Source organism: Cryptomeria japonica, chromosome 2 (assembly GCF_030272615.1).
Source record: "Cryptomeria japonica chromosome 2, Sugi_1.0, whole genome shotgun sequence".
Lineage (NCBI taxonomy): Eukaryota > Viridiplantae > Streptophyta > Pinopsida > Cupressales > Cupressaceae > Cryptomeria > Cryptomeria japonica.
In genome coordinates, this window is record NC_081406.1 from 426282136 (window position 1) to 426296266 (window position 14131).

Genomic DNA, 14131 nt, shown 5'->3' on the forward strand with positions numbered 1-14131 from the left:
TTATTAATATATTAAGTGGTTGGTAATGGCAGACAGATCTGACACATGTCAGATCTGGTCTGCCACTGTTATGAAATTATGTATTATTATAATACATATTGCAGTTTATGTTAGTATTTAAATTCTGCAAAAAACATTATCGGGCCTCAAATTTTGAGCATTCAAATTGAAGTAGTGCTGAATATTATAATGCAGATTATTCACTGACAGAGTAACAAATAATTAATACGTAATTTGTGATGAGGCTGTAGTATTATTAATACCAATTTATACAATAATTATCATGAACCTTCTGAGGCATTAGGCACTTACCTGGAGCCAATTCCTTCTTAAGTTTTCCCCCCTTTTAAAAGGTTCTCGATTGCCTCCTTATACTTGGCAATTAGAATGAGTAGTTGTCTTACAATAGACATGACTCATACCCGTTCGTGAATACTCCATGATTTGTGCTAATCGCACCCCTTTGATTGATTCATTCTATGATTACTATAATTGTTATATCCTAATTGAATTTGACTAATGCCAAGTCTTACGGATCCTCTGATCGTGATGGCAATACAAATCGTAATCATTGTTTCCATAATGGAACCGGATATTGTTACAAATATTTGTACGCAACTACTTGTACAGACCAAATAGCTGAAGCTTGTCAATACAAATGCCTTCCACATACTAACGTTCATCCTTTACTCAGTTCCTAATTACCTACGCATAGTATCTTCTTCCATAATATCGTTCAGATTAATAATGGCCATTGTTAGTTCTTACTCTGACCCAGCGGTCCTTGTCTATGATTGCTATATCTATCACTAAGAATTTATTGTTGTTGGTCCACGATATTCATAGATTAGTCGACTAATGCAATGTTCTATACCCAATGATTCGTAAGCTCTTGAAGTCGTTTATGCTGAGGCCATCATCCTTTTTTTTGATACTTATTCTTAAATTCTGATTCAACGTTATTAATCATTGTCGGTCAGTAGTTGTTAAATATGGTTTGTATATATTACAACATCTTCCAATACGATAGCCTCTTCAATCGTTGTCTTCTTCTCTATGCTATATAATATCCATGGTGCTTATGTTCCTCCCTTTCTCATTGACTATATTACATGTGATCACCATGTAGCTCATTGCTATATATGAAGACTACATTGATGGTACCAATATCATAATTGCCTATCCTATATCTTGACATCATAGATTTCTTGTTATTGACATTTGTAATACTTTGATCACTCATCTCTGACTTGGTCGATTTCTTCATTCTTCGATCCTTTTGGGAACAATACTTATTATTACATAACAATGATATTAGGTGTCCATTTACTCTTAGCATCAGATTTTTATATCTATCCTCCTGCCCAGGTGACGTAAGTGGGTCTCAACTCTTATGGTGGGCAATGATATTGGATTGGTTACTAAAGATTATAGGGATTATGTTTTGTGCAATACATTAAGTCTCTTCCCATAAAATAATAATTATTAATATTAATAAATTAAATTATTAATAATAATAACAGTAACCATAATAAATAATAATATTTAATGATTTCAAAAAATCATTCATTAATAATTATTGTATTAATCAATAATGATTATTTCATTTCGGTTATATATAATGATCAAGGAGGGGACATGACAAAACTAACTTGAAGAAATTAAGGGAAGCTGCAGCTAGTTCAGATCTTGTGGACCCTACTATATACAAGCAATTGATTGGGTCCTGTTGGTGTCTGTTTTATCATCTACCAAATATTAGGATAGGATATCCGAAGGTATTCTATCCTCTCCTGAAAAATCACTACTGATTCCAAGGTCTATATGTGCGAACAAGCGACTTTAGTGGAATAACTTCTTGGGTAGTGTATGCTGAAATTTTCAAGGGGGACTTACGTTTGACAAGTATCTTGAACTGCTGGACTTAGATGGATTTAGCAATTTTAGGCCCTTCTTTTTTTTGGGGGGGGGGAATTTTCTGGGATTTAGACTTTCAAAAGAAAGGGAAAAGGAGATAGGGTTTAGGAAGGCTAATCTAATCCTACGAATTCTGGAGACGGTGTCAACTGGGTGCTCTCGAGAAACCAAACCTTGCTTCGCCACACTAGGGACAACTACACAAGGCCGGTGCAATGTTCAATGCGTTGTGCTTATGATCGAGATGTTGGGATGCACAGAGGATGGGCTCAAACTAATTTTACTGAGGCGAGTGGCCACTTTCTTCTTTCAGACATTCAACGTATCTGGACACCACGAGTTTGACCTCCTCCATAGTGACACTCGGCAAACGGCCAATCTGGAAGTCGATGAGATCTACATCGTCGGCGCATGTGGCAAGGATGCCTTCTCACTCCACTGCTTAGGTGAGGAAGTTGTCATCGATGGAGAGGAAGTTTGCAATCTTCGAAAGATCGCCTTTGTCAATCATCCCTGAATCCCGGAAGAAGCTTGCCTGGATCCTGGCTCTCAAGTTCTCTGCTTGTAAATGCTTCTCCCTTAGGCTTTCCTTCTTCCAGATCTCTGACGCCACACGGAATACCTTGCCCAGGATCTCTCTGACCCTTGCTTCTGTCTCAAAACACTTGGTCTCGAATTTCTTCAGAACCTCAATCCGAGTGACCAGAGCATAGTACTGCGTGCCGAAGTCGTACCTGTCTCCTGTCTGTATGATGCCTGCATCCACTAAGCTCTTCTTTGACATGCCTCGGATAACCTTCAGGTGAGGGAGTATTTCGTTATGAATTTCATCCACTTCTTCCCAATTGGATGATAGATCCTGGATACAATCAATCAACAAAGAAGTTGCCTCATGTGCTGATACTAAGTTTTCTACCAGGGTGTCAGCACGTATCACAGCGTCTGAAATCCACTCCTTTTCTTGACTGTATGATCCCTTCATATCATCATAGTCCTTCATTGATCCCTGCTGAAGAGGTTGTGGTGGAGTAACCGGGACTTCATGGTTGAGCGGGCTGGTAAGATGGAGAACATACTTCTTCCACTGCTGGTTCTCCTCCTCCACTTTCTTCCTCTTTTCCTTTTCATGAGCCAGCCTTGTCTTTAGAACGTTGCAGGAGTCATCAAAATATTGGATCTCCTGGTCCTGGGTAGGCTTACCCATCTCTATGGTGGTAATCTTGTAATCATCTACGATGACATTGTCCCTAGTCTTCCCTTCTTTGGGCACTTCTATCTGGACTGTCCTAAATCCGGCACTGTACCTCTGAATGAGAGAAAACTTCCTGGCTGGTTTGGGCGGTTTAGCTATAGCGGGTTCATTCACCTTCTCCAGGAATGTTGCGGTGACCTCCTTGGTTGAGTGGGCCTCTTTGGGAACCTTGGCTTTTATCCTTGCTCTCAGCCAATCAGGAATGGTTGATTGTTCCACAGTGTTCCGATCAAACTCATCGTCTGCCTCTCCTGGGTTCACTGGTATGCCATCCAAGAAGATTGTAGGTGCTTCAATCTGTCTACTGTCTGGAGTTCGGAAGACCTTCTCCACCACTTCCTCAACTGGCTGGGAAAGCACTCTTACTTCATCATTAATCACATAGATGTTCATCTCTTGCTCCCCAATTGTACTCTGATCAGGCGCAATGGAAGTGGCCCTTAGGATGGAGTGACTTTCGCTGGATTCTCTTCTCTCACCTACAGCCCTTTTCCCTATGACCTTTGTGGAGCTTCCACCCACCTCCTTTCTCTTTCGAGATCCAACACTTTCGAGATTCCAAGCATCACCAGTGGAGGTACAAGGATGGACGGACAGAGTATCATCTACTCCCATTAATTCATAAGTCAAAACCACACCTTTGGCCTTCAACTGTTTTGTCTTTTCAGACGCCCACCACCTTCAGTACTCAACCACCAACCTCATGAGGTCTGCTAGATTTGATTTTTCTCCCTCTATCCAATCTATCAAGACTAAGGGTTCATTCCTCATCTTCTCGAAACCCGGCTGCTGAAGTTCTAGGCTTTCTTCTACCTGATCGGCAACTTTGAATACTTTCGTTGCTCTCACCATACTCACAGGAATTCTTGACCAAAACCTCTTCCGGATCTCGAAACTATCGACTGCATTAGCCCAGTAGTCTTCTAGATCCAGCCTGTGCTCAAACGTTGTCCCTTCGATCTTCTTTATCCTATGGAATGGATCGAAATCTTTTCTTGCCTTGTATTGATAGAAGGGATACCAGGCCAGTTCCTTTTCAGCGGTAGCTGCAGCCTGTGATGACGGACATGTTTCCAGCCCATTACCAATTGTAAGTGAGGATGTCCCTGCCTTCTTCTGCTTATCCCTTTGAATCACTATATACTCCTCCAATTGTCTCACAACCTCGAGCAACACCATTCGGTTGGTAGGGTAAGCTGGAAGCTTGTATGGGGGCGCAAAGAATCCCTGAATTCGGAGGTAAGTGAACTTTGGATATTGGATGTACCAATACCTGAACCGACCGATGAAGTCCATAGACTCTTGAGAGAGCCTCTGGTGCAGGCCACCCTGAAGGGTCCGAGTAATGTGCATCAGGAAGGTATCATTTACCCTTTTGAAATGGAACTTCTCCTCCATATGGAGCTGAGGATAGCAATCATATACCGGAAATTGGTTCTCCTTGTTCCCAACTTCTCTTCTACAAGTGAGACCTCTATACCTATATGTCCTGGCTAAAGAATAGAACAAGTAAGAACTCATGAAGAAAGTCTTATTCGCCTCCAGATTCCTTAGCTGGCTATTTAGGTTGTCGCTGATCATACGGGCCCAGTCTATCATTTTTACCCCATTGATTATTTCATTAATGAAATAATACATCCAGGGTTCGAATGGAGCTCCCTGAGGATTTCCTATTATTCTGTTGAGCAAGACAATCATGTCCCCAATGTCCTCCTTGAAGTATGCTCGCACTAGGCTCTTCCTCTGGAGTTTGGAGGCGCCCTTCCTCGGCTTGTCTAGCTAGGAATGGTTAACTATGGCATCATATTCCTCTAGGTGGTCGTGGTACAGACTGTCAACTTCGTCCTTTGTCATATATACTGCGTTGTGGTACTCAGGGATCCTGAAGGCCTCTCTGATGGCCTCATCGCTGACATTTGCCAACACTCTTCCATAAGGTGCAACAATATCCTTACTGATGGGGTTGTAGTGCTTGGCACATTCAACTACTAGTTCATTGCACTGCATGGTGGGGAGGAAGTCGGCAGTGTGCACGATACCACTCTTCATCATTTTTCGCGCAATGGTGGTAGGCACAAGGTTGTCCGGACCAAACATTCACTTCTTAAACTCCCTCAGATTGATGTGTCTGAGGTTGGTGTCGCTGATGTTCTTCGACTTGGAAGTCATCCTCGACTCTGGAGGAGCATCTTTATCTACCTGGAACTTCATGGTGCTTAAGACCTGCAGATGAATGATGAAAACTTTAAGTTAGAAAACTTCTGCAAAATTTCGAAAAAAAACTACGGGGCCGCGAAATGGCTAAGTGTTGGAAAATTTTGCATTTTTTTACTCTCATACTTAGCCACAAAAATTAAATTTTCACCTCCAGACCCTCAGCCTTGAGGTCGATTGAAGTCACCATCGAATGTTAAAACTTTCAAAAAAAAATTCATACTTAGCCAAAAAAAAATGATTTTCTTTCTCCAAAATTTTCGAAAAAAATCATTTATTAAATTCTGGAAAATATTCAGAAAATTCACAATTTTAATTTCACCTCTGTTTTGGATAGGAGTAAGGCTAGACTTTTCTCCAAAATATCGAGAAAATTCAGAAAAGATGCCTTTCTCCAAAAATCTGTAAGTCTTCTGCCAAAAATATTATCCTACTTCCAGCAATATCTAGAATTTCCTCCAGATGATCTTCAAACTGACATACTTTACTAAGCTCTCCTTAGTAATTTTGAACTTCTTGGTGTAATAATGAATTTGATAATGAAGTATTTGTAGACAAGGTTTAAGCAAAACCCCTAAAATCATCCAGCTCATACTTCTAATTCTAAAAAAAAAACTTTCCATTTTGATTTAAGTTTGAAGATATTCATTAATCCTCCAATATTCCCTTTCAAAAAAAACTTTCCATTTTGAATTAATATCTCAATAACTTTTTAATATTCTCTCAATATTCTCAAAAAAAAACTTTCCATTTTGGATTTTTTTTGAGGATTTTTTTTTATTTAGATATTTCTTCATTTTGAATTTAATTTTGAAATCTCTGTGGATTTTGTGACATCATGTTGACTTTGTTTGACCTTCCATGTGTAGGTTGATTTTTCAAATTTTATCTCCATCTTTTTCAAATTTTGGCAGACTTTGGATACCTCTCCAAGGTATGGCGGAGTTTAGAGGGTCTTCCCGTGTGTATGGCGGACTTTGGAGCATCTCCTTCATAGGGCGGACTTCAGGCATCTCTCTCACCTCTTGAAGACCTTGGGCGGACTATGGAGAGTGCTCCATCTTGGGCGGACTTTGGTGTTAGCTCCTTCATGGCCCCTCTAACCTTGGCGAACTTTGAGGTGTGCTCCTCCATCACTTGGGTGGACTTTGGAAGGCTCCCCTCATAGCTCTCTTCAAGGCAAAATTTTGGCTAAGGCATGGGGCGGACTTTGAAGGTCCCTCCTCATGACTCTCCCAAGGCATGGCGGACTTTGGTCTTAGCTCTTCTTGCTTGGGCGAACTTTGGTGGAGGCTCCCACATGCTTGGGCGGACTTTGAAGGTGTCTCCCACATGACTTCTCTAAACTCATGGCGGACTTTGGGCTACACTCCCACCTTGAGCGGACTTTGGAGACACCTCCTAGGGCGGACTTTAGGCATCCCTCCTCTTGGGCGGACTTCAAGCATCTCTCCCATCTTGGCGGAGTTTTGGTCTACCTCCCAACATGGCGGACTTTTAGACATCTCCAACAAGGGCGGACTTCTAGACCTTTGCTCTTCAAGGCGGACTTGGCTCTTCTATCTCTTCACATGCTTGGGCGGACTTTGAAGGTGTCTTCCACATGACCTACAAGACAGTGGCGGACTTTGGAGAGTACTCCTACATGGTTGGGCGGACTTTGATGGTTGCTCCATGCAAGGCGGTCTTCAACACATCCCCTCATGGACGGTCTTTAGCGTGCTGGCCATCATGGCCTCTTCAACACATGGCGGACTTCTAGATAGACTCATTTGTACCTACAAAACCTTTCGTTAGCCAGACTTAGAAGATTTTCAGAGGAACTTCAAAATTTCAGAGCTTAATCTAATTTAACCGGATTAACTTCAAATTTGAAATCCATGCTTAGGTGGATCATCTGAAGCAGCAAAAAGCCTAAAATCTAGGGATTCAGCTTTTTTAGGTCAAAACTTGGAATTTTCGGGTTTTGATCGAAGCTGGTCAGTGGCACAAGTGTAGACCCTAGGTTTGCATCCCGAAAAAGCAAAAAGCCTAAAATCTAGGGATTTAGCTTTTTTAGGTCAAAACTTGGAATTTTTGAGTTCCGGTCAAAGCTGGTTAGTAGTGCAAGTGTAAACCCTAGGTTTGCATCCCGAAAAAGCAAAAAGCAGACATCTCTAAAAAATAGGGAAAACTTTCTAAAAATAGCCATACCAGGGATTAGGCTAAAAATGCCAAAATCGAAACTTCCTAAAATAGGAAAAAGCAACAAAGCAAACTTTCTAAAAATAGAAAGTTGTCCAAATTCGTCCAAATCAATTGCGATCTTCGTCCTTTGGCCTCTCTAAGCACTCTGGTGGTGTTCACACTTTGGAATCACATAACTTGCAAAAAACTAACTTTCAATCGTCAAGGCCTGAAATGTTTTGAACTGGACAAGGCTTGGTGAAACTGCAACAAAAGGCCACAGGATACTAACAAAATCCTAGAAAGCAGGAAAAGAGAGGGTCCCCATTTGCAATGGACCGATGTGTGAAAAAGGTCACAACAGGTCCTTGAAGTATCTAGTTAACACTAGACCAGATATTTGTTATGCAGTAAGTGCACTTAGTCAGTTCATGAGTGAACCTAGACAGATACATCTAGTTGCAGTCAAGCATATCTTGAGATACTTGCGTGGCACAGTTGGATATGGCTTGAAATACTCTTCCAATATGGATCTGACTCTTGAAGGATATTCTGATTTTGATTGGGCAGGGAGTGTTAATGATCGGAAGAGCACTTCTGGTTGTTGCTTCAGCTTGGGATCTGGTATGATTTCCTGGTGTAGCAAGAAGCAGTCTTCAGTAGCTCTGAGCACTACAGAGGCAGAATACATTGCAGCATGTGTCGCAACTCGCAAAGCAGTGTGGCTTCGTAAGCTTCTTGTAGGATTGTTTGGCCAATCATTGGAGCCTACCATCATACATTGTGATAACCAAAGTTGTGTGAAGCTTTCAATCAATCCAGTATTTCATGACAGAACGAAGCATGTAGAGATTCAGTACCACTATATCAGACATATGGTACAAAGGAATGTTGTTCAGTTGAGATACATTTGTACTGAGGAACAGACAGCTGACATTTTCACCAAGCCTCTTGCGAAAGTGAAATTTGTGCATTTTCGAGACAAGCTTGGAATTGTTGAAAATGAAGCTCTTGCTGAGAGGGAGTCGCAGCATCAGTAATTACCTGCTATTTATTGTTATGCATTCTTCTCTGTGAGAGAAGTTTGAGGTATTAGCCCTTGTTATGCATCCTTCTCTGTGAGAGAAGTTTGAGGTATCAGCCCTTGTTGTGCATTCTTCTCTGTGAGAGAAGTTTGAGGTTCCAGCCCTTGTCCCACCCTTTGCGAGTAGGCATGGTGGATCCACCCTCTGCGAGTAGGTATGGTGGATGTCATGACTTTGCACTTATGCATATTTACTCTCTGAGAGTAGCCATGATGAATGTCACTATGTGAATTAATTATCAAGAAGGATTCCTCCCTAGCTAAGAGGGAGTGTTGATGAATAGCGTTGGTCGATATACTTCAGGGCCGACGATATAACTAATTAGCCTAATTAGCCTATCGGCCTTAGACCAATTAAATTGTATCGTTGGATATTAAAAATAAGTAAGCAAAACATGATTTATATATATCAAAATGTAATCATTACTTATGTGTCGATTTATATAAATCCCGCCAACCTTTAAGAGACGTGACTAATGTAATCGATGCTTAACCAATATAACCGATGCATAATTATAACGTGTTGGTTGGAAGACAACCCTTCGAGGAGTTGCATTGGTTAAAGTCACATCCAATCAGGTATATATATGAAGCTTTGTATCCCTCTCAAAATATATATCGAAGAACACACTCACATAACAGTCCGTGGACATTTGCAGACATTCGTTTTCTTCAGCAGTCCGTTGTTGTTGTACAGCTGATATAAGACTATCTCTAGCAGGTTGAGCATCCACAAAGGAATTCCGATTCTTCATTGCAGATAGTATATTCTCTATAAGAGATCTATATTCTCTATATTGAATTGTTGACATACATATATATAGCTTCAAGAGTGAAGCAAATTCTTTGTAAAGTCTCTTGACATAATTAAGATAATAAAGTCATATTTCATTGCTGGGTTTTTTTTCACTTTCAAGAGGAAGGTTTTCCCAAGGTAATATCTGTGCATTTGTGTGAATTATTGTGTTACCTAATTTGATCATAAAACTTAACAGCTCTGACCACTGAAAAAGCTGCATCCCTCAAGGGACCCTCTATCCAACCTCATTAGCCTACGAGGGTCCAAGATAGGCCAATCTACACAACTGACTGATGTCAACTAGAAGAGAACATCACAGTCAGCCCTCCCTGAAATTCCTTGTCCTCAAGCAATCTCAACTCTGGATGTTGTAATATATCCTCACTCTCCCATGTAGCATCCTCAACCAGCAAGTCCTTCCATTTGATCAGATATTCCCTGATGACCCGTCTCCTCAACTATCTCTCCCTAACATCCAAGATAGCCTCGAGTACTAAAACCAATTTCCCCTCATCATCCAAGGGTGGTAGACACATGGAAAACATTATGCACTATGTTGTCTGTCGGTAACTCAAGCTCATAAGCCACCTCACCGAATCATCTAATAATCCCGAATGGACCATAGTATCGTGGCTTAAGCTTCTCTGCTCCACTCTTTCTGATAGTGGACTAACAATAGAGCTGTAGCATCAGATACACCATATCTCCTACCTCAAATGAATGTTTAGTCCTCTTCTGGTCTGCATACTGCTTCTGCTGATTTTGTGCCTTAGCAATATTCTCCTTGAGAGTCTTTAAAATGTCCTGGCTCTTCTGCAACAAATCACCAGCACTAGGCACTCTACTATCACTCAGTAGTAAATCTAGAAAACTGGGCACCTCATACCCATACAAAGCCAAAAACGATGTCATCTGAATAGATATGTGGTGAGTGGTATTATAACAATACTCATAGAGATAAATCCACTTCACCCAAGCCTTCTGCTGCCCTGCAATATAGTTTTTGACGTATCCCTCCACCCATTTATTCACTATCTCTATCTGCCCATCTGTCTGTGGGTGGTAGCTGGTGCTCGGAGTAAGCACGATCCCACACAATCTGAATAACTCGTGCCAGAAGTGACTCATGAACCGACTATCTCTGACATTAACAACATTTCAAGGCAGCCCATGTACCTTGAATACCTCTCGAAAAAACAACTCTGCTACCTATGTAGTTGTGTATGTAGCGTTAATCAGGAAAAAGTGGGCATATTTTGTCCGTCGATCAACAACTACATATATACAATCCCTCCCTTGGGCTTTCAGCAAGCCCGTGATGAAATCCACATATAAGCATTGCCACTTCCTGTTAGGAATAGGAAGTGGCTGGAGTAGTCCTGCAGGGTAAGTGTGCTCCTGTTTATTCTGCTGGCAAACAGGGCACTCTCTAACATATCTAAGAACATCCAACTTGAGCCCTTTCCATGTAAAGCGCTCACGTACCTGCCTATATGTTTTGAAATACCCCAGATATCCTGCCATCGGCTCATCATGAAAGAACCTCATTACCCTGCTCTTCATCTCAGATCCCGGGGTCAAATAAATTCCACCTTTGTAAATGATCAGGTCATTTATAACTGTATACTTTTTGTCATGTATAGACCCCTCAACAATTCGTGTGGCCCAAGTGTCTTTGGCATACTCTACCACAATCATATGTTGCCAATCCTCTGAAATCTAGACCATACAGCTCAAATGTGGACGGCGAGATAAAGCATCAACAACTACATTATGAGTCCCTCTGAAATAAGAGATATCAAAGTCATATGCTTGCAATTTACTCACCCACTTCTGTTGGCGATCATTCAGGTCTCGCTATCCTAGGAAATGCCTCAAACTGTTATGATCAGTTTTAATACAAAATTTGATGCCCACAAGATACTGTTTGAACTTGGCCAATGCATGCATAATGGCCAGCATCTCCTTATCATATATGTTGTAACTCCACTCTGGTCCTCTGAGTCTCTGTTGTGACCATTTCACACATCGCCCCATCGCAAATGGGGACCCCCCCTTTTTGCTTGTTTTTCGCTCGTTTTCGCTTTTGTTTTTAGGGTTTTTGTTAGTTGGTTGGTTGTCTGGATTTAGGGCCAAGCCTTAGGGTTTTAAATTTTGCCTTTTCAAGCCAAAATCCAGTTGTTTTTTGAGAGCTTTTGAGCTTCCTTTTCTGGAATGCAAATTTTGAATGCAATGATTTCGCCAAAATGGTCTAATTTTCAATTGGAATGTTCATGCAGAGCTTAAATTTGTCTAAGTGTTGACCGTCAATGTGAATTTCTGTCCGATTGAATATTTTGACCAAATTTTGACTTTTTTGAATTTTGATCCTGGGCATTGGAATTGATTTGTTTTCGCCTCGTGAAGTGTTAAAATGTGAAAAATCTTGTTATTTTGGCCTGTAGGAGCAAAATCGCTCCTGTCCCTCAGTGAAGGACGGGAGCTCATTTTCAAATATCTCATCATTCTTGCAGAGTCCAGACAAATTTTACGTTTGAAGTGATGGAGAACGACGAGATCTTTCCATTGAATATAAATTGAAGATTTTCATGAGCACAGACATGCCTCCAGGAGGAAAATCGCTCCTGTCCCTCAGTGAAGGACCGGAGCTACAATTCAAATTTCGTCTTGTCCTTGCAAGATTTCGAGAGCTTAATGATTTGAGGACGTCCAAGGGAGGATGCTTTGCCAAATGAATATAATTTGATATGCAGAAACGAAGGAAAATGACCTATATTGACAAAATCGCTCCTGTCCCTCTCCAAGGGACCAGGGCGAAGTACCTTGTAGCTCTCGTCCCTCTCCCAGGGACCAGAGCGATTTCCTTCATTTTGCAAAATCCAGACAAAGGTCAAGGCAAGTTTACGTTCAAAAAACAAAGGAGAACATGAGATAAATGCGTTGAATATAAATTGAAGATTTTTTGGGACGTCCATACCAGTGTTAAATGCCTAGTTCGCTCCTGTCCCTCAGGAAGGGACCAGAGCGATTTTTGATATAATTGCTTTTCTTGCAAAGTTACAAATGATGTCAAGGCATGGACGAATAGAGTGAAGAAGGACGAGTCCGTTGAATATAAACTTGGAACCTGGCAAAGTGAGATAGTGGCCACAAGGGAAGGATCGCTCCTGTCCCTCTCCAAGGGACCAGGGCGATGATGATGATAATACTCTCTATGCAAGTTCAAGGTCGTTCCTCCAAGGTTCAAGGCCGATCCAAGTCAAGACGAAGGGTGGCGAAGACATTTTAGAGCATTTCCATCAAGCGCAAGGTTGTAAAGGTCATCACATGGAAGGAATGTGTACTCTAAGACCCAGATCGCTCCTGTCCCTCTCCAAGGGACCAGAGCGATATTTCCATTAAGGCATCGATTTCAAAGGACAAGCAAATATTAAGTTACCAAGAGGACTTAAAGGACGTCATTTCACGTAATGAAGATAATTGCAAGTTAGTAAAAACAAGAACAAGCTCGCAATGATGAACTTCGCTCCTGTCCCTCAGGAAGGGACCAGAGCGATGTTAGATGCATTGGCCATTTCAGGCAAAATTTGCGTAAGGACAAGATGTTGCAATGTTCTGGAGGGTCCATGGTATGACAACAAGATGATAAACAAGAGTTTTGAACGTGAAATGATCATCATTTTGAGCATGGAGACTAGATCGCTCCTGTCCCTCTCCAAGGGACCAGGGCGATTCGCTTTGGATTCCTCGTTTTGTTCCAAGTGCGTGCTAAGTTAAAGATTCACAAGGTTATGCAAGGTCCATGGCATCGTTTGAAGATAATTTGCAAGGGTTTGAACGTCTAAACGTCGCCAAATAGTGTAAAAGCCCCATATCGCTCCTGTCCTTTGGACAAGGACCAAGGCGATACTATCAAAACACTCACGTTCCTTCAAAGATCAAGGCGAAGCGAGGTTAGGAAGTGCGAAGGACGACGTTTGAAGGACATTGCAAAGGAGATCGAAGTTTAAAAGTCGCCAAGATCAACGAGGAATAATGGATCGCTCCTGTCCCTCTCCAAGGGACAAGGGCGATGGTCCCTTTAATACGTCCAAACACATAATGGAGACAAATGGAATAAGCGCGAAAGGAATGAGCATAGATGTTGTTCGCCCTACAATGGAAGTTCGAAGGTCAAAGATACAAGATGAACGTGAAGACATGGAGATCGCTCCTGTCCCTCTCCAAGGGACAAGGGCGATGTTAGGCAAAACACATGATATTCTTTGAAAATCACGTTAAGACAAGGACGCACAAGGTTTTAAATGACATTTGGAAGATGATACAAGGAAAGGATCGTACCAAAATGGAGAATTTCAAGCAAAAAACTTAGGATCGCTCCTGTCCCTCTCCAAGGGACCAGGGCGATAATGGTCATAAGATGCACTTGCTCGCACAAGAAAGAAATTCAAATTCGAAGGACCACCAGATGATCGATTTGGAACGTGAAAATGAAGGAGTCGAACGTTGAAAACGCAAGAATCAAGACCAAAATCATGGATCGCTCCTGTCCCTCTCCAAGGGACCAGAGCGATGAGGTACGTCCCTTTATTTTCATATTTCTGGCGCCAAATTAAACAATTCAAATATCCTTAAATGCTAAATCGATTTAAAAATTGAAAATCTTATTTATTTAGCAATTAATATGGAGTTAATCTTT

At 41.4% G+C, this 14131-nt stretch overlaps 1 protein-coding gene across 1 annotated transcript; it reads right to left on the reverse strand.

The window, feature by feature from the left end:
• Nucleotides 1-10101: 10101 nt before the first annotated feature.
• Nucleotides 10102-10956, reverse strand: LOC131061965 (uncharacterized). The gene is made up of 2 exons (XM_057995799.2): nucleotides 10719-10956; nucleotides 10102-10421 (listed from the first exon to the last, which is right to left on the reverse strand). The coding sequence occupies exons 1-2, from the start codon at nucleotides 10954-10956 to the stop codon at nucleotides 10102-10104; spliced, it is 558 nt and encodes a 185-aa protein (XP_057851782.1).
• Nucleotides 10957-14131: the final 3175 nt, after the last annotated feature.